The following is a 26,406-nucleotide window of genomic DNA, read 5'->3' as shown; positions in this document are numbered from 1 at the left end:
TTCTGTCCATTCTAGGGGTCTTCTTGGAAGTCTTTCTGGTCCCATTCTTTCAACGTGTCCAAACTATTTCAGCTACTCATCTCCATAGTTTTTTTAGGAGCTTGATCTGCAGGGTGTTTCACATTGTTCCACTCCTTATCTTGTCCCTTCTCGTCTTACCAATGATCCCTCATAAAAAGTGCATCTCTGTTGCTTGTATTCTGCTCAGATCTTTCGTTGCCCAACTCCAACATTTTGACCCGTAGGTCAAAATTGGCAAATAATGTGGCTTGTATATCACGATCTTTGCTTTGGCAGGTATTTTCCAATTTCTTTTTATGTGCTATACACAATAATAAAATTCTGAACAATGTATGTAATGTTAGCAAATTTTTGTTACACGCTATCACTCTCACAATATGGTTTATAAAACTCATTCACTTGATTGGCAGGTTATTTAAACTACAAAAGAAAATATATGAAGCTGGAGAGAATGTGAAATATTTCATTCTTAATGAGTGGTCATTTCCAAACCAGAATCTTAAAGACCTTCAGCACAGGCTAAATAAACATGACCAGCAGCAATTTAGTTTTGATGCAACAAGGATTGACATATCTGATTACATAAAACTGTGGGTACTTGGTTATAGGAGGTTCATATTAAACCTGGATGATGCCAGTATCACAAAAGCAAAATTGAAACTGAGAAGGTAAGCAAATTTCAATTCTTACATAATAATCTTGAGTAAACTACAGCAACCATATGATATTTAAAGAGCAGAAAAAAATGACATGAAAGTAACTGTTGTAATATTTAAACAATACAGTCACACATACAAAAATATGTAAATAGGCTTCAAAATTAATTCTAGCATTCTGTCCATTTCTTACATACCACATTCATCTTACTTATGCGTACATCTTACGTACAACAGAATCTACCTTTAAATGTACAGACTATTGCATCATCTCCATGCTCCACCCATTGATTATGCTCCTGGCCATGCAGATAATTTATACAAGACCAGTATATCAGTAAAGAAAATAAATTTCCTGGGTGAGCTTGTGATTATAGTGGAAATTTTGTGAATAAAGCTGTCTAGATTGCTTAATATATTTCTTTATTTATAACATTATTTCAGATACTGTAATCATCAGATTAAAACTCAGAACCTGTAAAACATTGATCAGTATCAGTTTCAACGGACATAAGAAATTTGGCGTGAATAGTGCCCTCCGCCACACACCGCCTGGTGGCTAGCGGAGTATATATGTAGAGGTAGATACAAACAAACAATGGAAAATCCAGGATGGAATATTGTCATATACTGTCAACAGACATATGCATAGGTCTGATTGAAACTGGCACTGAACAGCATTTTACAAGTTCAAATTTTGATTTAATGATGCCAGCAGGTGAAAGAATACTACAAATAAAGAAATATTTTAAATGAACAGTGGAAAACCCAGGAAGGAATAATGACAGTATTTTGAAAAGGATATATTTCTACTCACCACATAGTGGAAATGTTGAGTAGCAGACAGGAACAACAAAGAAACACACGCAACTCTCGCACCCATGACCACTGTGTCTGGCTACGGAGGCCAGTGAGACACTGTGTGTGTGTGTGTGTGTGTGTGTGTGTGTGTGTAGTGTTGGCTAATTCAGAAGAAGGGTTTTTGCCAACCAAACATGCATCCTACCTGCCAAACAGCTCGAGGTACTGATTAAGTATCAGTTTGAAGGCAGCCAGAACAAGTACAAAAAAGCACACAACACCACTTAGAAATGTTCAGTATGTAACCATATGAATAAATTAATTTCTGATGTGAATGTAAAATGTCTGATTCTAAACCATTAAGATCTGTTGTGCAAAATGGTCACCGGAACATGTAACTACCCAACTAAGTAACTGTAATGGACACTGACTAGTACTAACACACCTGCTATCATGAAATCTCAAAACTGTTTTATTATTAACTGCACAAAGATATGAGCTGCTCCGCCCCCCCCCCCCCCCCTTCCTGACATACCTGTACAGAAAATGCTGTGTATTCTCTTGCCACTACTTTAACTAGTGCCAACATCGCTCTGTGCTACTCACTCAAGATTTGGATATTACTACACTGAAAAATGTTACATTGCATTTTAATATAACACACCCTTTGTGTGCTACTTTGCACCCATAGTCAGACAGGGAACATGTTGTGTCTACTTTGTACTGTATCTGTTTTTCCCCTACTAACAGTCACATCAGGAATTTTATTGCAGGCTTCATACCCTGCAAAAGCTAAAGTGCCACATTTGCATCATACATCCTGAGCATGTAACTTCACTGACTTAATACATTCCCCTTCAGTAACTTAGTATCAGTTATAAGTTATTTTAAATATTTTGTAACTTTTGTCTTACACGTATACCACAAGTCTAATCAGAAACTTTACTTTTCCCCAGGCTGTATATAATTCACTTAGTGGCAAAAATTGCACTTTGTTTAATCCTTTCATGGATTGCAGTGCATTTATGCTTTAAATTGAGATGATTTAATATGGCAGGACACCAGCACATTTGTACATAAAAAGGTAATTTTATATACAATTCTGTAGTATGTAACAATTACAGTGTTACAAAATATAATAACATTTACAGCATTAACTCCTTCATTCTAGGTATTCATCACAATCACTGCACATGCCAAAGCAAATATTGCCTTCTAGTCTCTACTATTCTCCACACTGATGTATTATTAAATATGTACACAAATACATGGCAAATTAGCTTTCGTGGAAGTCTGAAGATTCATCACTTCTTTTTACAAATATGGGTAAATTTCAAAATAAATCAAAATTTATTTGGAATATTGCTTGGAAAACAGGCATGTGATATTGATTCTCAGATCTAAAATCAGAAAACGTATGTACAAGATTATTTGTATTTCTCACAATGATAAAATATTACACGTACAAATTCTTATACAAAATGTTTATATCAAAATATATAATATACAGCACTCTTATTTGCCTCTTTTATAAAAGAATATGCAATAAATAAAATAAATGTTACTATTCAAATATTGTAAACATTCATTATTTAAATTGTGCACTGTATAGTAAACATTTTCCTATAATGATATAAGAGACCTCAGTCAATATAACATTATTAAAATACTCCAGCCATACAGTGCATATAAAGTACTCAAGGGTAAAAAAAAAAAGTCACTTTATCACAAATACTGCAGCCAAACAACATTCTAGGCATGAACATTTTCATTTAATATTGAGACATGAGACCAATGAAGTAGTTACTTAACAAGGGTGTGCAGTCCAGTCTCAGAATAATTATGGTAATTTTCCTAGAGAGCAACTTTGACAATTCTTTACACATGTGACTGTTGACAAATGGACATCCACATACATTTTGCAGCTGAATTAGCAAATAATAAAGTACAACAAATGTTAAGAGGAAAAACAGCTGTCACTTTCCTTTCGTGCAAACAATGAGAAACTCCACAGGTTCACACAAGCTGCCTCTGTGTATTACGTCTACGTTCCATCTGTACTTTTTCTTAATCTTGTTTACAAGATTAAGAGGACATCAGCAACCCAATTATCGTTAATGTTAAACCAAAGCCCCATGCTTACAGTCCATATTCCTTTGCAATATTGGAAGCAATCACAAGTCTTTGAATTTCAGACGTTCCTTCATATATCTCAGTAATGCGTGCATCTCGATAATGCCTCTCTGCTGGCATGTCACTCACATAGCCCATTCCTCCAAGAATCTGTATCGCCTGATGGGAGCAGAATGTAGCAGCTTCTGATGCAGCCAGTTTTGCCATTGCTGCTTCCTACAATACAAAAGCATTTCTTCTGTATACTACTTAAGAAGGCTATTTCTTGTTATTAAATGTCCTTCCATATGCAGAAAGAACAATTTCATTTGTTGAAGAAACAATTTATTTCATAACATAAATTTACAATGGACATTCAATAAGTAATCCAACACTTTTTTCCTTGCCATCAACACTTTTTTTCCTTGCCAATTTCAGTAATAAAATACGGAATTTGTCGTGAGACATCATGGAATATTCTCACTTCAGCCTCTATAGTTTCACAAAGTTCCAACAGGTGGTGGCACTATACACAGCCTTCAAAATGGCACCTGTAATGGAGGTGCGATCCAAGCACAGAGCTGTCATTGAGTTTCTTTTGGCAGAAAACAGGTAGTCATTTATTGTTCTTTATAGAACAATAAATGACTACCTGTGCAGAATTGCTTGCGCGTTATGAAGCTGATCATGACAACTTTTTGTCTAACGTCATCATAGGTGATGAAACATGGGTTCATCACTCTGAACCGGAAACAAAACGGCTATCCATGGACTCCCGCAACACCACCTCTCCCCCAAAGAAAAAGTTCAAAGCTGCACCCTCAGCCGGTATAAGTCATGGTGACACCTTCTGGATTCTGAACGGGTTATTCTGTTTGATATCCTCCCTCATGGTGCAGTGATCAATTCTGGAGTGTATTGTGCTACCCTCAGGAAGTTGAAGAAACAACTTTAGTGTGCTTATCACCACAAAAATGTGAATGAACTTCTCCATGACAACATAAGGCCTTCCACATTTCTGTGCACCTGAGAGGAGCTCACAAAATTTCATTGGACTGTTCTTCCTCATCCATCTTACAACCAAGATCTTGCACCTTCTGACTTCCATCTGTTTGGCCCAATGAGAAATTCACTCTGCGGGAATCAGTACGTGGATGATGGGAAGATTATTGAAGCTGCAAGATATTGGCTCCCATGTTGACCAGTAGAGTGGTACCATGAGGACATAAAGGCCATCTTAATAAGGTGTCATAAGGCTGTCACAATGAACGGAGATTATGTTGAAAAATAGGATTTTGTAGCCAAAAGAGTTGGGAATAATATGGTGCACTGGAATCCTGAATAAAACCAGCCTGCTTTCAGAAACAAAATGTGTTGCATTACTTATTAATGCCCCTCGTATTTATCTTTTTAAAAAATAAATAATAATAATAATAATAATAATAGTAACAACTACAACAACAACAACAACTTCATTAGTGTTTCTGAACACTTGTTTTATAGTTTGCTAGCAAGATTTGTCACGGAGCTACTGAAGCAGTAACAATTGGAGCAAGCCACTGTTTGATCATTATCTTTTAATTAAGGAGGGGCAAAAAATCAGGAATAAATGAAGAGCAGAAATGCAAAGTGTATACTCTAAGTGATCCCAACGTATCTCCCTGCACTTAGCTGATGGCAGGGTTACTAGATCATTTTATTATTTTCCTCTGCATTGTATTATCCAGTCATTGTCTGGGATAATGCAGATGTAGTAAATATGTAGTGTGCAAAAATGCATAATTAAAATTTTTGTCGAATATTGTCACAGGCAATGAAACATGGGTTCATCACTTCAGACTGGAAACAGAACAGCTATCCATGGTGTAATGCCACACCACCTCTCCTCTGAACAAAAAGTTCAAAACTGCATCCTCAGCTGGTAACACGGGATAATGAAACATTTTACAGGGCATCTTCAATGATCTTAGAATTAATGCAACCAAATCCCATTACAAATACTTATTATTGGTGTTTATAGCTAATAAAAGAAAGATAGTTGGGTCATTCCATGTCAGTTCAACCAGGGGCTCCAGCTCATAGTCTCGGATTTGACTGATATTCAGTACACTAATTCTACCATGTTTGGAACACTCGAGTACGAAGTATTAGTTTCCTCTGCCAATTAGTTCCAGAATTATGATTTGTGAAAGAAGGTGGCGTGACCCGGAAATTGCAACCCGCATCTGGCAATCTATCTTCAGACCCAACTTCAGGTCTTAATAACTTTGAAACTATTCCACACAGTCCAGTGAAATTTTTACAACCCAGTAACATCCATTTAGAGAACACACTCCATGAATCAAAACACCAACAATATGTTTCTGAGGGAAAATAAAAAATTCCAAAATGTGATTTAAAAAATGTAATACGTTAAAAGGTACATATTGTAGGTGCCCTCTATGCCAAATATAATTCACTCAAAAAGGGTATAAATTTTTTTGTGGTAAGCTTAATGTGGCCTAAACACACACAGAACTCATTATGCCCATATCAGTCACAAAAACTGAGTTGCATGTACACGAAAATACAAAAATTACCTGAAAAACATGGATTTTTGAAGTGTGGTAGCAAAAAAAGAGACAAGTGGTATCCAAGCCAAATTTCACACACTGCATAAGCAGACCATAATGATATATATCTCAAAATTTCAGCATGTTATTGCAAGACATTTGTGTACAATGGAAGCTGACAGATGTATTTGGTGATGTGGCCATTGTTCCACAACACCATTTTGTAAAAACATATCGTAAACTGTTCTGCCTCCTCTTATCCTCTCCCACAACTGTTTAATCACCAAGCAACAACATATAGACAAATTGACACAACCTATCATTAATGTTTACTGCACCTTAACTGCTAAAAACCAGTCGATTGTGCTTCGAACAGAAGTTCCCCCACACTTTAGCTACTGTACTTGTACATTGAGTGGTAAATTGTACTGTCTTCCTGACACTGTGGTAGGAACTGGAACTGTCATAAGAATATGTTCAAAAGGACTCCAACACCTGTCTGCCAAATGTGGCCAATGAAATGATCTTGCTGGTCCTGCTGGTGCCATGAAGTTCACAAATACATCACCTTCTGCTTCACAGCACTCTGCAACACATCCTAAGTACCATTTGTCATCATAAACAGCAATAACATAGCAACCTGGTTGTATGTTGCTGCTTTTGCTTATGAATCCTGAGTCAGACACACTGTGAAGACACATGTTGTGCATGAACCTATAGTTATAACCGGACAGTCTGTTCATCTGCACATTGTCAGAGTCCGCTGGAGAGAAGTGATGATGGCTCCTTGGATGGCATCTTGAATTATAAATGCATAATTCTCAGAAAAGTCTAGTATTATACATACATTTTCACCATGACTTGTTGCGAAAAAATTCCATTCTGTGCGAATCTGAAAATCGTGGTAATGCATGCATAAATTTTTGAGATTTTTACAGTTTTTGTACTGACTAGCTGCCCCATTACTGAAGTATTTCGCAAAATGTATGTGAGGCAGCTTGTTTTTCACATATTCCATGACAGTGCGAATGTGGGCATGAACTGCAATGGCATCATGAATTAAACAGTCACTAAAAACGCACAGATTCATGACAGACACATCACCTGATTCACCTCTATAGTAAATCGCAAATGGCTGGAGAGTTGCTTGACTGTTGTCCCAATGATATCCTTGGATGGCATCTTGAATTATAAATGCATAATTTTCAGAAAAGTCTAGTATTATTATAATTTCATCTTGTTTCAAATTATCCTTAAAAAACTGGAGGTACACCTATTGTGCTATTGCTGTGAAGCTGTGTGGGGTCAGTTTGTCTGTTTCTTGACAACACATTTCAATAAAATCTTCCAGTGTACTTTGCTTTGTTTCAAGACTTGAGCGATCCATGTGTGTCCATTGTTTATAAGAAACAAGTTCGTCATCCATAAGGAGTTCACCATACAGTTTGTTATTCATGTGTTCTGCAAGATTTGCCTTACCAGGACACATTTCACACCTGTGTATCATGCACTGGTAGAAACTGATGTCACACACTAGGAGCTTCATTGCACCTTTGTAATCCAGACCAGAATCCTTTATAGCAGCAAACATCAGCTTAGCATTTTGATGGGTCTCACATACACAAACATTGTGTGCCCTTTGCACTTACAAGCACAACCCATTTTGGCTGAAGACTGAAAAAAGATGATAAAACTACTTTGGTATTGGGATACTTTTCCTTGAATTCTACATATAGTTCTGATATGTTGCATAGCAACAGTCTTTTTTGCATCTGTACACAAACATTTCCCATTTTCACCGTTACATAGTATTTTTTCCAAGCATTATTCGGCTGTAGTCATTATTTTCACAAAACTCCAACACTAACACCTGTATTTCTGAACTCAATTGCTTAGCCTGAGCCTGCTGAAGTTGTGGAAGCACTCCTTGGGTTGCTTTTATTTTCCTACTTTGCTTTACCATATATGTAGAAACATTGAATTCTTTTGCAGTTTAGTCAATAGACCAGCTGGAAGGTACAAGAGTTAGAATAGCTACTTTTTTCTGGCGTGTGGATATGGCACATTTTCAAATCATGCACAATTTTGTCCAAATCATAGCATTTCTGGCACGATTTCTATTCCTTTGGAGCAGATAGTTCTTCCTCTTCCACCATTAGTGTGTCAGCTATTTTGTGTTTTAATTTCATTTGAGCTGCTTGTAATTCTCTTCTACCATAGCCGGGTCTGTCTCTTTTCCCAACTTTGTGTGTCTTCATGGAAGACAAACCAAGAGCAGTCACTGAAGTATTTAATTGCTCATCCACTGTGGTTGTAAGTGGCTGATACTCTTCGTCCCTGTCATGTAAATTATCTGAATATTATTCTTTTTTTTTTTTTTAACAGTGTAACACACCTGGAACATAACTTTTGTCCTGGTTTCATGTTAAGTCCCATGCACTGATTCACTTTCAATACTGATTTTATATCAATTTCTCTGAGGCTACACTTCACTGTCTTCTTATGAATCCGAAACGGATCAAAACAACTTCTTTGTAGGAAAGAATACTTATCCAGAAACACTTTCATATGATGATAACAAACACTAAAGTTTCCTCGAACTGTACTTCCTGTGCCCAGGGTACATCCCGGATCTCCATAGCAACAAATCTCGGTCCGACTCATCCAGATCATACAGTACAAAGCGAAAGCCACATTCTGTTCCATATGTTTGTTTTATGACATTCAGATGCTTGTGCTCTACCAATACTGCAACTTGTTTGAACAAAATCACCACTAGTACACTCTTCTGCCTCCATACTGACTTTCCATAACAGTACTGACCAGTCTGAACTAGAATCTTAAAAACATGAGTAACCTGTAATTGTTGCTTGTCTCCTTTGTTGTTCCTGCCTAACAATGACTCATTCTGTCCCTGAAAACTAACATTGTTTAACTTTCTGTTGCCTAATGGTTCCCAACAATTGCAACAGCTTTATCTGGAACAAGCTGTCTGCATTATCACTATTACTTGCTAAATCGTGTTAAAAGAAACGTAACCAAATACATCTCTGTCAACTTTTATTGCACACAAATGCCTAGCAATAACAAGTTGAAATTTTGCCACATATTATATTATGGTCTACTTATGCAGTGTTTGAAATTTGGCTTGGATATCACTTGTACCTTTTGTGCTATCACACTTAGAAAATCCATGTTTACCAGGTAATTTTTCAAATTTTTGTATTTTCGTGTGCATGTAACTCTCTTTGTGTAACTTACCACATTAAGCTTACCACAAAAAGATTTATACCCTTTTTGGGTGAATTATATTTGGCATAAAGGGCACCTACAATATGTACCTTTAAACGTATTACATTTTTTTAATCACATTTTGGAATTTTTTATTTTCCCCTCAGAAATATGTTGTTCGTGTTTTGATTCATAGAATGTGTTCCATAAGTGGATGTTGCTGGATTGTAAAAATTTCACTAGCCTGTGAGGAATAGTTCCAAAGTTATTAAGACCTGAAGTTGGGTCTGAAGATAGATTGCCAGATGCGGGTTGCAATTTCCAGGTCATGCCACCTTCTTTCACAAGCCATAATTCTGGAACTTATTGGCAGGGGAACTTAAATTTTGTACATGCTGTTTCCCCAACAGGTGGCTTGGTAAGGCAACCCAAAATTTGGAGGAAGGCAAGGGCATACCATCTTCCATAGCGTCACACCTAGTAAAACACCCTGTTGTTCAAACCAACCTTCAGGTTGATGAGAGCTTTACCGTTACCACCACAGTAAATACAAAAGGTGCACAATTACAGAGGCGTGAAAGTGATGAAAACTATATAGACTTAATAATTTGTCAGCAGAAGAAAGATGGACAAAACATGAAAACCCAAGCAAACGACTGTAAGAAGTTGCTGAGAACCAAAACTTTTAAAGATAGATACTAGAAATGAAAGAAAACTCATGTGTTTCAAAATGAAGCTATATAAGTCAGAAAAGCATTTTTGGGTGCTCTCCAGATCATCGACATACCACATTTACTGTACACCCAAACAGTGAAAAAACTTTCTGTGCAGTGGGAAAACTTCAAGAACCACAAGTTTAAAGTATGTGAAATGTGACACTATGGAAAAAAAAACTAATGAAAGATTTTTCAATGAATCCTAGTTAAGGTAAATGTGGAAAGAAAAGCACAGAAAAATCCTAAAATGGGGATACAAAGTCCAATGTTTTACATTTAATATGGAGAACAAAAAGATTTTTAATGGAGAGAGCATTACAATGCACAAATTTAAAAAAAACATGAAAAGATTTCAAACTGTAATCCATTCACGATGCAGATGATGTGGGAGAAAGAGTATGGAATGAGGGTAATTATAGGAAACAACACAGTGGTGAGTATCAGTGAATGTAAAGGTTCCATCAAAATACCGTATTTACTCGAATGTAAGCAGCACTTTTTTCCGGTTTTTGTAATAAAAAAAAAAACCGCCTGCGGCTTAGAATCGAGTGCAAAATAAGCATAAGTTCTGAAATATGTTGGTAGGTGCCGCCACAACTAACTTCTGCCGTCGAATATATGTAGCGCTACACAGGCATACTTTACAGGCACAAAGATAAATACTGGCGCCAAAACCTCTGCGTCAGTAAATAAATTAAAAAAAAACGTGGAAGACTAGCTTTTTTTCTCCGCCCCAAATTTCGACCACTGCATTTTCATACATTATCCAACGAAGTGAATACAAACTCCGTATTGTTCATCTTCGAACGTAGCAGCTTTTCAATGTACTACGAAAATCCGACTGGCAAGACCGTTTGCGATGTTTGTCAGTATGGCCAATTCTACGTTCTGATTTTTTTTCTACCTGTGAGAAGAGATGGTTGCTAATGGGAACTTTTGTGAATTCTGAATTACATGCAGTATTCTCTTCACCATAAGAATAATACGAATATAAACATTTTGCCATGTATTCTTTCGTGTTTGCTGCTATCTCATTTAAATCCTGTCTGCCTAATAAACTACGAAACTAGAGTGAGACAACACAAACGCGGAAGTATACACATATGTCATGTTCATATTCGTATTATTCTTATGCCTAATAGTGATATAGTCAGAAATGAAGCACGGCAATTGACTAGATTTTTAAATCTAAGATGACTCTAATTTCTGTGCAGAAAATAATGTACTAAAGAGGCGTCTGCAAAGATTTTCAAGCGGAGAAAAATTTTCGCTAAACTCTCGTTCAGAACATCTTCTATCATACGCAGTTTATTATTTGGTTCTTGTTGATCATTATCAAAGAAAGCAGCAGTGTAAATAACAACAAATAGCAGTCGCTTGCCATTGCTTCGCTACTGAGACAATTACTCTCTCTCTTTTTTTTTTTTAATTGTAAGCGGCGGTAGCACGCACAAAAGCAAACCATGCCGCGAGCGGCGACAGGTCGTGAACATTCATTATCGGAATGCGACAAACAATGCATGACACAGTACAGTAATGCATTTTCAGCTTAGAGTGATGAAAACACCTATAACAAAGAGAACGGCAATTATCAGATCAAAGAAAAATAAGCAATCAATTCAAACCAGACGAAGGACATGAAAAACGAAGGGTACGCGCATAAATAAGGACGGAGCGCCTGACGCATAGCAATGGCTACCTGGTAAAGCTTAACTGCTAAGCTTACGGCTCGAACCAAACTACTGCAGCTGTATCGTCATTCATTCGACCTGAATTCTGTCTCATATTACAAGGACCAACTTTGTTTCGATTTGGAGGTGCGGCCTAAAACTTTTCTCTCCCCTTGAATTTCGAGTCTCAAATTTCTGCTGCGGCTTAGATTCGGGAAATTATTTTTTCCTTTATTTCGAGTCTCATTTTCCAGGTGCGGCTTAGATTCGAGTAAATACGGTACCTGCAGAAGGAAAAATATTAGAACAAGTAAAATCTTTTATGTATTTAAGCAGTTTGGTCACAGAAAATGGAAGACATTTGGAGAAAATAAGTAGTAACATATCTACAGGTAAAAGAGCTTTAGATTAAAGGAACTCTTTTGAAACAATTCTCACACCAATAAAAAAGAAATGTTTAGTCTTATGTGCAGTACTGTATGGCAGTGAATTAAGGATAGTAAAAAAGAAAGTAGAAAAATACTTGGACAATTTTGAAATGAAAAGCTTTAAGAGTTCCAACATAACTGCAACCAAATTTTTCCAGTGCTCCAGGATTATTATATTTCCAGTTATGGATCAAAATTTTCTATGTATGTATATCATGTCATTAATTTCAGTCAGTAATGACTGTTTCCAGACCTGAATACACACAGTTTGCTAATAATATCAAGTCAGCATATGCAAAAAGGCTACAGTCACAATAATGAACCAAACAAGCCTCTTCATATACATACAGAATTTAAGAGTCATATGCATAGTTGTAACAGATATGCTAATGCAACCAAGAAATTCACAAGACTAATAATCCTACTGCAAAATGATGTCAGTGATATGGGTCTGTAACTCAGTAGATTACTCCTATTTACTTTCTTGAGTACTGGTGTGATCTGTGCAACTTTCCAGATTTTTATTTAGGTACAGCCCTTTTGCAAGCAAGTGGCTGTATAGGAGCTATGATATGGGCATAGTCTGATGGAACCTGTTAAGATATGTAAATTGATATCAACAGTTCCTCTTTTTTTTTTGTTTACTCTTTAGTGTTATAATTACTTGGTTGTAATTGTGTGTTCTGGGGCGCGTAGGGCTGGACTGTTTGGAGGAAGAGACCAAACTACGAGGTCATCGGTCTCATTGGACTAGGGAAGGACAGGGAAGGAAGTCGGCCGTGCCCTTTCAAAGGAACCATCCCGGCATTTGCCTGGAGCGATTGAGGGAAATCACGGAAAACCTAAATCAGGATGGCCGGACCCGGGATTGAACCGTCGTCCTCCCGAATGTGTGAGGCGTGTAGTTATGCACATACTGATTAAGTAATAAAACATTGCTTCAAAAAGCTTTCATTTTTATATTAAATAATGCTACAAAAGGTTATGGTCCCAGGCACAGCTGTGAAAGTAAGGTTTTATAAATGTTAAAATTGAAGTTGTGCATAGAAATCCAGAGCCGGTTCGGAAGTTACGTGTATGCTGATCATTCACATTTTGCCAATTGATCATTCTTGCATGCAGACTGTCAATATTTTCTCTTACACTCAAAGCTAAAAATGAGTGGTACAGCCTCAACTGGACTTCCTTTGGTTGAAAAGTTGATCAGCCATGAAAATTACTCAATATGGAAATTTGCCATGAAGGCATATTTGGCCCACAATGAACTGTGGCACATTGCTAAAAATCTTTCTCCGGATCCGACGCAACAGGACAATCCTCGGAGAAGAGAGACATAACGACACACTCCTGGATTATACTTTTCGAGGACAAGATGAATTATTCCCATATAAGGGACACAAATATGGCAGCAGAAGCCTGGACAGCCTTGGAAAAAGCTCAGGACTCACACATAGAATGGGCTTGCTTAGATCATTAATCACAACCAAATTACATAAATGCAAGTCAGTAGACGACTACTGCGATAGATTAATAATGACCACGTTTAAGTTAAACAAAATGAAGTTTGCGGTGAGTACAGAATGGATAGGAACTTTGCTCCTGGCTGGATTACCTGATCATTATCAGCCTATGCTGATGGCGCTTGAAAACCACACATATCACAGGAGATTCTACTGAAGTGAAACTGCTAGAAGATGTCAAACCCAAAGACACACATGGAAATGAAGACTCTGCTCTACATACGAAGAAGCCCACAAAACATATTATTAAATGCTACAAACGTAACAAATTGAATCATATTGCTAAATATTGTCCTAGAAAGGATGAAAAAGGAGGAAGCTTGTCAAAAAGTAACAATGACGGAAATGTATTTAGGAAACAGACCCAATAAAAGAAAGCTTTTCTTGCTGCTGATGTCAAACAGCCTCAGGAAAAGGATATGTCATATTTAGATTCCTGTGCCTTGACTCACACTACTAACAATGGAAAAAAGCTTCATAACGTCCCGTGGGAGAGCCAGTCCTGACAGAACTCTACCATCTGATGAGCAAAATGTATGAGACAGACGAAATACTCTCAGGCTTCAAGAAGAATATAATAATTCCAATCCCAAAGAAAGCAGGTGTTGGCAGATGTGAAAATTCCCGAACTATCAGTTTAATAAGCCATGGCTGCAAAATACTAACGCAAATTCTTTACAGACGAATGGAAAAACTGGTAGAAGCCAACCTCGGGGAAGATCAGTTTGGATTCCGCAGAAATGTTGGAACACAAGAGGCAATACTGACCCGACAACTTATCTTAGATAATAGATTAAGGAAAGGCAAACCTATTTTTCTAGCATTTGCAGACTTAGAGAAAGCTTTTGACAATGTTGACTGGAATAGTCTCCTTCAAATTTTGAAGGTGGCAGGGGTAAAACACAGGGAGTGAAAAGCTTTTTACAATTTGTACAGAAACCAGATGGCATGAAAGGGAAGCAGTGGTTGAGAAGGGAATGAGACAGGGTTGTAGCCTATTCCTGATGTGAGTCAATCTGTACATTGAGCAAGCAGTAAAGGAAACAAAAGAAAAATTTGGATTAGGAATTAAAATCCATGGACAAGAAATAAAAAGTTTGAGGTTTGCCGATGACATTGTAATTCTGTCAGAGACAGCAAAGGACCTGGAAGAGCAGCTGAACGGAATGTACAATGTCTTGAAAGGAAGATATAAGATGAACATCAACAAAAGCAAAAAGCACAACGAGGATAGTGGAATGTAGTCGAATTAAATCGGGTGATGTTGAGGGAATTAGATTAGAAAAGGACACTTAAAGCAGTAAAAGAGTTTTGCTATTTGGGGAGCAAAATAACTGATGATGGTTGAAGCAGAGAGGATATAAAATCTAGACTAGTAATGGCAAGGACAGCGTTTCTGAAAAAGAGAAACTGGTTAACAGTGAGTATAGATTTAAGTGTCAGGAAGTCGTTTCTGAAAGTATTTGTATGGAGTGTAGCCATGTATGGAAGGGAAACGTGGGCAATAAATAGTTTAGACAAGAAGAGAATATAAGCTCTTGCAATGTTGTGCTACAGAAGAATGCTGAAGATTAGATGGGTAGATCACGTAACTAATGAGGAGATATTGAATAGAATCGGAGAGAAGAGAAATTTGTGGCACAACTTGACTAGAAGAAGGGATCGGTTGGTAGGGCATATTCTGAGGCATCAAGGGGGTCACAAATTTAGTATTGGAGGGCAGCATGGAGGGTAAAAATCGTAGAGGGAGACCAAGAGATGAATACACTAAACAGATTCAGAAGGATGTAGGTTGCAGTAGGTACTGGGAGATAAAGAAGCTTGAACAGGTTAGAGTAGCATGGAGAGCTGCATCAAACCTGTCTCTGGACTAAGACCACAACAACAACAATGTCGAGCCATGTAATAGTTGAGTGACCAGCATGGGAGCTGATGGCTTAGCAGCAGAGTCTACTGGAAGTGTTGATCAGACCTTCTATAGTGGTAATAAAACTGTAGAAGTAGAAGCATCTGACATCATTCATATTCCAAAATCAACTGTAAATTTGCTCTCAATTGGTAGAATTGTAGGCAAAGTGCATAAAGTGACTTTTAACAAAAAAGATGGATTCTTCTACAATGCAGAAGGTGAACTAATTGCCAAAGCATCACCTACGAATGGCATCTATTGTCTGAATACAAGTGAAATGAAACAGTGCTACTACACAAAAGACAGTGGATTCTAATGGCATCGCACGCTATAGGACATGTGAATCGCAGAAGTATGCTGAAGCTGTCAAAGATTTTGACAGGACTAAATGAAGATATTGTGGTTAACGAACCCTGTGAGTTGTCCTTTATGGGAAAACAGCTGACGTCTTCCATTCAAACCTAGAAAAAGGTAAACACATCTTAGACTTAGTAAATTCTGGTTTGTGTGGGCAAATGGAGACAGTGTCTATTGGTGGAAATCATTTTCTCAAATGTATTGATGATTTTTCAAGATTGTTTACTTGTTGAAGAAAAATCTGAGGTAACACAGATATTTAAGAGCTTCACAGCCTTGGTGGAAAAACATACAGGTAAATATCAAGAAGTTTCGGTCTGACAGTGGGAAGCAGTATGTCAACAATGAACTAAAAGGATTCTGGCTTCTGAAGTTTACAGTACATTAACGGTCCACATCAAAGTGGTGTTGCCGAGAGAGCTAACAGAACATTGGTTGAAGAGGTTCGTATGATGTTTGATGCTAAATGACCAAAGGAGTATTGGGCTGAAGCTGTCTCTGCAGCTGCATACCTATCAAATCATTCACCATCCACCACACTCGAAAATAAGATGCCATATGGATTTTGCCATAAAAGAAAGCATTGTTTATCACATCTGAGAATTTTTGGCTGCAGTTCAATGACTCACATTCCAAAACTCCACTGCAAGAAGTGGAATAAAAAGTCACAGAAATTGACATTTGTAGGCTACTGTCAGCCAACCAAAGGCAATCGATTCCTCAGTAGGGAGACTGGCCTGATAATTGTCAGCAGGGACGTAGAATTCGTAGAGGATTGGAGTTTTCAAATTCAAAGACAGAGGAACCAAGGACGACAAATGCCTTAGGATTAGAACAAGAAGCAGTTCTTCAGGACATCAACACTTCACAAACTGAAGAAGTAGTTAAATCAGAAGACAGTGATAAGAAACCCTTTTATGGCTTTGACAGTGATTCAATAGAAACTGAAGCTCAAGACGAGGGTCATGAGAATCAAAACGTAGTTCAACAGGTTACACCTTGAAGGTCAGACAGACAATCAAAACCCAAACATGGCCTGATCATGCTATTTACTATTTGAAAGAAGGACTTCCAAGTGAAGACAATGATGATAAAGAAGCCTCGGTAGGGACAAATAACGAAGAATTTGTAAAAGCAATGAAGAAACAATTCTCATCTATAGTTTGTAATAACATATTTGAAGTAGTAAAACTACCCACAGGACACAAACCACTCAAGACTAAGGGGATATTAAAAATAAAGCCTGGGACTAGTGCTACACCAGGAACATTTAAGGCACGCCTCATGCTAAAAGGATGCACTGAAGTTCGAGGTGCTGATAATCAGGAAACCTTTGCACCAGTGGTAAGGATGCATCCATTAGATATCACTTGTCTACAGCAGCTCGTGAGAACTGGAGATGGACCACGTTGACATCACTACTACTTACCTCTATGGAGACTTAAATGAAAAAAATTATGTCATTGCACCAGAAAATTTTGCAACTCCTGGAAATGTATTGAGGCTGACGAAAGCTGTTTATAGACTTGAACAGGCTGATAGGAATTGGAATCAAAAAGTTGATGATGTGTTAAGAAAACTGAAACTGAATAGATCAAACATTGATCCATGTATCTATTTTCACAGAGATGGCACCAAACTAGTCATCATAGCTTTATATGTGGATGACAGACTATTATTCTTAAATGACAGAAATATTTTGAATCCATTCAAAAGTTATTTGAAGAGATTTTTTGAGATAAAAGATGTAGGAGAGATATGCCATTGCCTAGTCATGGAAATTACATGGGGTCGTGATAAAGGAAAAGTCTGGATCTCCCAGAAATCCTATGCAAAAAAAGTTCTGGAGAAATTTGGAATGAATGAAGCCAAGCCAGTGTCAACACCACTTGAACTTGGTTTGAACTTTGAAGCAGTCAAATCAGGTGATATCAAGGTACCATATCAAGAAGCAATAAGAAGTCTTCTATATCTATCCCAAATCTCCAGACCTGATATGTGTTTTGCTGTAAATCTCCTTAACAGATATCATCATTTTAAAAAGATTCATTGGTTGTCAGTAAAAAGATTGTTTAGATATTTAAAGGGAACTATGAACTACAAGCTAGAATTTTCTAGAGATGGTAATAGAGAAACAATGGCCTTCAGTGATGTAGATTGGCAAGTACAATAATGACAGACACCCTGTAACTGGTTCATGTATATAATTGCAAAACTTTTTTAATTTCGTGGTCTATTAGAAAACAAAAAGCTACTGCACTTTCTGCTTGTGAAGCTGAATATGTGACCTTGGCATCAACTGTTCAAGGTTTACTGTGGTTAAGACAATTTATGTTTGCGGTAAATCCAAGCAGTGTCATAAAGTCATTTACAGTATATTGTGATAATAAAGGAACCATTTAGTTAGTCAAGAATCTAGTGACAAACTCTAGATCAAAGCATACAGATATAAAGTATCATTTTATAAGAAGGCAAGTTGAGTCAGGTGTTGCTGTTATTGAACATGTGCCTTCTGAAGAAATGTTTGCTGATGCTTTCGCAAAACTACTTGTCAATGTCAGACAAGAAACGTGTAAGAAACTGTGGGCTTGTGAAATAAGTGAAGGAGTGACCGTACATTTATACTTCATACAGTGTGTTGTCAATTTAAGGGGACATGTTAAGATATGTAAACTGATATCGTCAGGCCCCCCCCCCCCCCCAATCCATTGTGTTGTAATTACTCGGTGGTTATTATGTGTTCTGGGGTGTGTACTCATTGTTATGCACATTTTGATTAATTAATAAAATGTTGAATCAGAAAGTTTTCACATTTATATTAAAAAATGTTCAACAGAACCGAATTGGTTTACAGTGCGGACCAGAAGACTTGCCTCTATTACGTGACTTCACTACACTGAGGACACCTACTTCTAAGTTATTCATGTTGCCAGCTATTCTCTGTCTCAGCAATGAAATATTTACTACTTCATCTTTGGTGAAAGAATTTCGCAAAATTGTGTTTAGTAACTCTGCTTTAGTGGCACTGCTATTGGTGGCATTACAATTGCTTTCATGCAGCGAGAGGACTGATAATGTCCTGCCTCTGGTGTACGTCAGTTATGACCAGAATCTTCTTTGATTGTCTGCCACATTTCAAGGCACAGTTTCATTGTGAAAACTATTAAAAGTATCTCTAATTGAAGTCTCTGCTAAATTTAGAGCTTCTGTAAAACTGGCAATATTGGACATTTTATGTTTTAATTTGGCATGTTACTTTTGTTCTTCTGCAACAGTGTTATGACCTATTTTTGTGACATGGGGATTCAGTTCCATCTCTTATTAATTTATTTGGTATAAATCTCTCAACAGTCATCAATATTGTTTCTTTGAATTTTTTGTTCATATCTGCTCTGTGCTTATATAGTGAGTACGGAAGGAGTGGACACTGTTGCTTAAGAAGACATAAAGTGAATTTTTATCTATCTTTTTTTAATAGATACATTTTGCATTTATTTTTGATGGATTTGGATTTTATGATATTCAGTCTTCCAACAACAATCTTGCAGGCACTCACTTCTGTACCCATTATGACGCACTCTACTTGCTCAGGATTATTGGTTGCTACGAGGTCAAGTATGTTTTCGCAACCATTTACACTTTGAGTGGGCTCCCAAACTAATTGTTCAAATAATGTTCGGAAAAAGCATTTAGTACAATTCAGATGATATTCTTCTTTGCGGGATCTATAGAACACTATGAATGAATGTATTACTCATCTAATCCCACATTTTTTTCCTGTTACTTATCATTTCTTCTGGGAACGATTACTACATGTGAAAAATTCAAAGTTGCATCACAGTTCAGAGTCTACATAAAACTGATATACTGATACCACTGATACTGCCCACCGACTTTGATCAATTGACAAGTCCCAAAATACCTATAGACATGATTTCAAGATGGCAGCCATAACATCACAATAAACTGTTTCATTGGCATGAAAATGTATACACCATAAATTACGGTATCACAAGGGACAACTGTGAGAAACTGAGGACTTTTGAGCAGGAAATTGAGGATTTTTGGAAAGGAACAAAATAATATCCAAAACAACTACCACAAATTCTCAGAGATAAAAACCAAAATAAAAACAGAGAGAGGAACAAAAAAGAATATTATGCAGACAGTATATCGGCCGCAACCATAAAAAAATGAGAACTCAAACTACCCGGGGGAAGAGGAGCGTTGCAGGGAAATAAGCCCCGCCTCCCTCTCAAAGGACTACCATTTTATATCCACGTTCTGTGCTTCCATGAATGCAGAACTTAAGTAACAGTCACAGGGATCGCGGATTCATTTTGTTTTGAGAGAGTCACATTCGACTCCCTTTATGCACCACGATTAGTCTCTTCATTCATTCCAGAATAAGGAAAAAAGCAATCTGCCACACAGGGCAAATTGGAGTAACAAAGCATTTGGTAATGGCTACAGGGCAATTATTTGCTACAGGTGGCAGTGGTACTTCAGGCCCGATCTCTACTAGCATCTTATGCAACCATAGTTCAAAACATCCCTGCCTAGAACTGCCATGATATAATGTCTTTGAAAGGAGGATATAAGATGAACATCAACAAAAGCAAAACAAGGATAATGGAATGTAGTCGAAATAAGTCGGGTGATGCTGAGGGAATTAGATTAGGAAATGAGGCACTTAAAGTAGTAAAGGAGTTTTGCTATTTGGGGAGCAAAATAACTGATGATGGTCGAAGTAGAGAGGATATAAAATGTAGGCTGGCAATGGCAAGGAAAGCGTTTCTGAAGAAGAGAAATTTGTTAACATCCAGTATTGATTTAAGTGTCAGGAAGTCATTTCTGAAAGTATTCGTATGGAGTGTAGCCATGTATGGAAGTGAAACATGGACGATAAATAGTTTGGACAAGAAGAGAATAGAAGCTTTCGAAATGTGGTGCTACAGAAGAATGCTGAAGATTAGATGGGTAGATCACATAACTAATGAGGAAGTATTGAATAGGATTGGGGAGAAGAGAAGTTTGTGGCACAACTTGACCAGAAGAAGGGATCGGTTGGTAGGACATGTTCTGAGTCATCAAGGGATCATCAATTTAGTATTGGAGGGCAGCGTGGAGGGTAAAAATCGTAGTGGGAGACCAAGAGATGAATACACTAAGCAGATTCAGAAGGATGTAGGTTGCAGTAGGTACTGGGAGATGAAAAAGCTTGCACAGGATAGAGTAGCATGGAGAGCTGCATCAAACCAGTCTCAGGACTGAAGACCACAACAACAACAACAACAACAACAACAACAACATAATAACAACAACAGAAAGAGAAAAAGAACAGAATAGTTATTAACAAAGGCACTAAAAATCACAAAATTAGAGCTAAATAACTACAATAGGTGTCAAAGACTTCAATTAACCTACACACCTTAACTAAATAGCCCGATACTAATACAGAAAGCAAAAATCACAGCAATTAGAGAGATATGGTATTGAAAACTGTGCTTATCTACATAGCTCAACTGAAATGCCTGAGAGCAACACAGAAAGCAAAAACTGACACAGTTAACAACATTTGATATTGTAAACTTTAGTTAAACTAAATAAATCAATAACACTAACATAAAACAAACAATTCACAATAAATTGAAATATATTACTAACAATTAACTATAAAAACAATATTTGCACATCACAAAGGTACAACATCTGAACAAAATCCACCCCACCAAACCCAAAGCCCCACAACACCATGTTCCCTTCCATACTTCCTCTAATTAAACCATACCTCATCAGTTTCAACCATTACCCCATCTAATGACACTTGTTTCATGTACAGGCTACCAAACAGACGATTAATGACAAAAAAAGAAGTAGGTCAGCCTAACTATAACTGACATGTTCAGCCTCGATCTCTCAAAGCAAGTCCTCTGGCAGACTGAACATCACAAATTATTACACTAAAACCTTCACATATACCTGTCTGAATGGCGACTGGTAGACACTTAAGGCAGCCGCACATTCTTGCTACAAACGACATATTTGGTAACCTCCACTCACACTTATATTCTGAACACACACACACACACACACACACACACACACACACACACACACGGCATAATCAATTACAGCACCATTATGTAACAGCTCAAAGCTGAAGGGCAGAATTGAAGGCTATAGTTCTATCGGAGAATCAGTTCAAAGGCTGGAGAAATGCAACAGCCATGCCCAGTAAAGCACTGCAGCTTTCAGTGCAAGATTTTAGTTGAAGACAGTTTTTAGCCCCCCCCCCCCCCCTACCCCGTATTGCAGAAAGGAAAAACATCACATGAATGTACGACTGTCTTGTTATATTTTCATGCTAGTTCCCACCCTTCCTATATATGTAAAAATATTCTCTCTAGGAGCAAATGCATGTGCCCTGACACTGTATGAATAATCAAATAACTATCTTAAAGTTTAGAAGCTGTATGACAGCACTTTGTGGCAGATAAGTATGATATGAAACACAAACAATAGAATACACCACACACAGCAGAGAGGAATGGTTAATTGAAGCTCTGAAGTGGTCCATGGTGTAAGACCATTGCCCTAGAAAGGCTAGAATTGAGGTTTGAGCCCAGGACAAGCAGACTGCTTTCACCTGTCACTATACCCCTGGTCTGATTACAAGCAACAGAAATATGAAAGAGTAAAATGTGCACCTGATTTGTTGAGTAAGTGGTCCCTAATCTCAGATCAAGAAAGACAGATGATAAAAGGAAGACTGACATAGCAATGAACTGTTGTTAACATCTCTTCATCTCTGATGCCTTCTCTGCACTCTGTGCTTTCCTTAGCTTTGATATAGTGCACACAGTACATTACTTGGGAAAGGAAGTGTTGTAAGTCATAAAACATACTTTTACTCTTCTTATCCTAGCTTCCACGTGTGTAAACTTTACTTTTCAGTTGTTGCTGTTTCAGCAGATGGTTAGGATCGACAGAAGCGTCCGATCCAATGCGTCGGCTTTGACCCGTGACGTAAGGGTGTTGTCGTGTGTGACGTCATGACGGCGCGGAGTTTGGTTTGAGTGTGGCTGTCTCCAGTTCCGTTTTATCTTATTTTATTTACTTTTCTGATCTGTTCGTTCTATCTCGTGAGATTTTTTTTTTTTTTTTTTTTTAATTTAAAAACGCTTATTACTTATTTTAATTATCTGTTTCCTTGAATTTCTGTTTTAGTTTATTATATTTATCTTTCTGATCTGTTCGTTCTATCCCGTGAGATTTTTTTTTAAAAAAAGACAAAAAACACTAATCAGCTACTGAAGCATCTTTATCTTCTATGGGTTGCAGGGGTTACGACCCCTGGGGAGGTGGGTGGGTATTCATGCATGGCTGTCTTCACTTACACGTTGTAGCTGCGCAAAGCATCTAAATTTGTTTATATTTAGTTTGCTCCCCACCCAAAACACCCCATTTCCCGCGCTTGTCCCGTTAGTGTCATTAGGCTTCTTGTGGAAAGTGTGTGTGTTTGTTTTTGTTTCCGCCATATTTGTGACATCATGGGTCAAAGCAGACGGGTGGGATCGGACGCTTCCGTATTTCCGATGGTTAGAAAAACCAGCTATTATGCTTAAAAACTTATCAAAACTTACTTGCTTTCTTTCTTTCACATATTAAAATAATTAGAGTTCTACACACCTTCGTAAATGGTTGCTTTGTATCTTTTAAATGTGCTGCCCGCCAGGTCAGAAGTCTTGCTGACTCTACCTTCAGAGCCATGTCAGCTATCTTTGCCTGCAACAGTAATACCAATAAATCTCATGTATCATAATATGACATCCAGACTATTCTGAGAAACAAACCTGTATAGCTTGTAGTTTCAATATAGGAGAGCCAAATGCAATACGTTTGCTTGCATAATCAACTGCACAGTCAAGTGATGCCTGAGCAATGCCAAGAGCCTGTGAAGCAATTCCAATCCGACCAGCATCTGAAAGCAAATGGAAATAACAATTATAAATTATGTGCTACACCAGCACTGTAAAAATATAAAGACAACTTAGGCATATGCATTAAGAAATTTACCCAGTGTCATCATTGCAATTTTGAAACCCATCCCAAGCTCTCCTAAAACATTTTCTTCTGGCACAGAACAGTCTTCAAATATCAAACTGCATGTTGAAGAGCCTCTTATACCTAGTTTATCTTCCTTTTTTCCCAGTTCCAGACCTGAACATAAATTTTATTTGTGTTAACATAAAAGATTTGTGAAAGCATAACAATTATCAATGAAACAAAACTGTGCACCTTTCGTTGGTTTACTAACAAGGAAGGCACTAATTCCACGATGCTTCTTGCTTTTATCTGTTGTTGCAAAAACAACAGTGGCTTCAGATTCATAACCGTTGGTAATCCATGCCTTTGTACCATTGAGAATATATCCTTTGTCTTGTTTACGAGCTGTAGTAGATGCTGCACCAGCATCACTGCCATTTCCTAGAATACATTATAGTGATTGCAGATTGATTACAACAGCACAATCAATCACCTAAAGATCTTTAGCAAGTTTAACTAGCTACTTTAGAGTATTCGCCACAAGTATGAGAAACATGTCAAGGTTCCATAAATATTACAAATGAAAAACAAGGATAAAACATAACACTTCTATCCATGATGGATGAGGAACACTGCGACTGTTATGAATAAAGGTTTCTTGAAATTACTGCAACCAGCTACTTTTTATTTTGTTCTTCAATTTTTCTATTATTTCATTACTGATTTTGAACCAACTAGTGGTTCATCATCAGATGGTATATATTTATTAATTGTCTGCAGCAGTGTAGGATTCTTGTAACTGCGGCAAGATGTATAAACAAAACATGTAAGCACTGAGTGTGGCGGGAATTAATGTGAATAATTCTCGCCACACTGAGTGCTTACGTGTTTCATTTAGGCCTATAAATCTTGCCACAGCAACACAAATCCTACACTGCTGCAGACAATTAATAAATATGTACCATATGACGATGAATCACTAGGTGCTTCGAAACTGGTAATGGAATAATAAAGAAATTGAAGAACAAAACAAAAGGCAACTAGTAGCAGTAATTTCAAGAAACTTTGAAATACAACTTACCTGGTTCACTCAAAGCGAAGCAGCCCACACGCTGACCTGTAGTGAATGGGGTAATAAATTTTTCTTTCTGCTTCTGTGTACCAAATTTGAGAATAGGTCCAAGGTACAGAGAATTGTTGACACTCATTATTACTCCTGCAGAAGCACAACCCCTTGATATTTCTTCTGTGGCAATGGCATACGCAAGATAGTCTAAACCAGTTCCTCCTAAATCCTCTGGAACCTCTACAGCCATAAGGCCTAACTCTCCCATCTTCTTTATCTAGTCAAAACAATATTTGCATGGTGATTACAAGCTCGTTAACAATGACTATCAGTGTGTGTGTGTGGGGGGGGGGGGGGGGGGGGGGTCATGCAGTTTTCGGGGATCTCCATGTTAATTTATGATGAAAGTATTAGGAGAAAAACGTACCTGATCACCCGGGTACAAGTGCTCACGATCGAACGTTGACGCCAGTGGTTTCAGCTCGGCTTCAGAGAAGTCGCGGACAGATTTATAAAGCATTTTGTGTGTTTCTGGGAGCTGCGAATGCGTATAAACTGATCTGTGTTGAAAGTGACATAACGGACTCCTGCTAAAGCGAGCTGTAGGAAATGAAAACATGTAGTGTTGTCCCATAACAAACATATAACATATCTTCACATCATATTTGCACTAAATGCTAACAAATGCTCATCAAGGGGTGTCACACGGAAAATCACGTTTCTTACCTACATCCAAAAGTTTTCTTGTTTTACCAACAGACATTTCGAAGAAGCTGAAAACTATCTTCAGCCCTATGTTTACGATTATTAAAGGTATGTACTAAGTGGCTTCTGAACCGGGGAGCAGGGTTCAAAACAAGTCATCCAAAGAAATTAGGTAGCTGTCATTCCTGTATTGGGCAACGCTACTATAATCATTCTTCCTCAACAGCGCTGAAATAAAAATAATTAGTGACAGCTCCGCTATGAAACAAGCATAATATGAAACGAAACTGTGTTTTTATTCATTATCAACCGTAAAAATGAAACAGCTGCAAAGTTCATCATACATTCATTCCTCATTCTGTATTGATTAGTCAATCTTTCCATTTCTTCAAGTTCCTTTATCAATTCATATTTTTTTTATTGCCATACGCATTTTTAATACCAATTTGCGATTACTAAATTCCACCACAGCAGGACTGAAACACTAAGCAACTGATAAAATTACAAATTTATTTCTGTTTACTACATAAAAGACTGAAACTAGCAAAATGTACTGTTTATTTCTGGTACATAGTGTTTATTTCTGGTACATAGTCAGACACGAGTCGACCTA

General features: G+C 37.5%; 2 protein-coding genes across 3 annotated transcripts in view; one reads left to right on the top strand and one right to left on the bottom strand.

Moving 5' to 3' along the window:
* Nucleotides 1-2,797, top strand: part of LOC126418805 (putative fatty acyl-CoA reductase CG5065) — a 129,712-nt gene extending 126,915 nt beyond the window's left edge. Inside the window, exons 7-9 of the mRNA XM_050085742.1 lie at nt 432-689; nt 2,435-2,562; nt 2,650-2,797. Coding sequence (XP_049941699.1) covers nt 432-689; nt 2,435-2,522 — 346 coding nt within the window. The 3' untranslated portion in view covers nt 2,523-2,562; nt 2,650-2,797. The remainder of the gene's footprint in view (nt 1-431; nt 690-2,434; nt 2,563-2,649) is intronic.
* On the bottom strand, nt 2,491-26,350 carry LOC126419885 (short-chain specific acyl-CoA dehydrogenase, mitochondrial). 2 transcript variants are annotated; one of them, XM_050087146.1, is made up of 9 exons: nt 26,104-26,350; nt 25,815-26,021; nt 25,516-25,688; nt 25,104-25,365; nt 24,275-24,463; nt 24,053-24,196; nt 23,830-23,957; nt 23,666-23,761; nt 2,491-3,827 (listed from the first exon to the last, which is right to left on the bottom strand). In XM_050087146.1, the coding sequence occupies exons 2-9, from the start codon at nt 25,849-25,851 to the stop codon at nt 3,618-3,620; spliced, it is 1,239 nt and encodes a 412-aa protein (XP_049943103.1). In that variant the 5' UTR covers nt 25,852-26,021; nt 26,104-26,350; the 3' UTR covers nt 2,491-3,617. The 2 variants fall into 2 exon arrangements, with proteins under 2 accessions (XP_049943103.1, XP_049943104.1); XM_050087147.1 differs by having other exon boundaries at nt 26,138-26,344.
* Between the last annotated feature and the right edge of the window lie 56 nt (nt 26,351-26,406).

The sequence above is a fragment of the Schistocerca serialis genome, chromosome 9 (genome assembly GCF_023864345.2).
Source record: "Schistocerca serialis cubense isolate TAMUIC-IGC-003099 chromosome 9, iqSchSeri2.2, whole genome shotgun sequence".
Lineage (NCBI taxonomy): Eukaryota > Metazoa > Arthropoda > Insecta > Orthoptera > Acrididae > Schistocerca > Schistocerca serialis.
Note: the sequence above shows the minus strand (reverse complement) of the source record. Positions and strands in the feature narration are given on the sequence as shown.

Coding starts and splice junctions, on each gene's coding strand:
- LOC126419885 (XM_050087146.1), bottom strand. CDS start 25,851: ATGTCTGTTGGTAAAACAAGAAAACTTTTGGATGTAG. Junction 25,366..25,515: donor ACTTGTACCCGGGTGATCAG/GTACGTTTTTCT, acceptor TGTTTTGACTAG/ATAAAGAAGATGGGAGAGTT. Junction 23,958..24,052: donor AATTGCAATGATGACACTGG/GTAAATTTCTTA, acceptor ATTTGCTTTCAG/ATGCTGGTCGGATTGGAATT.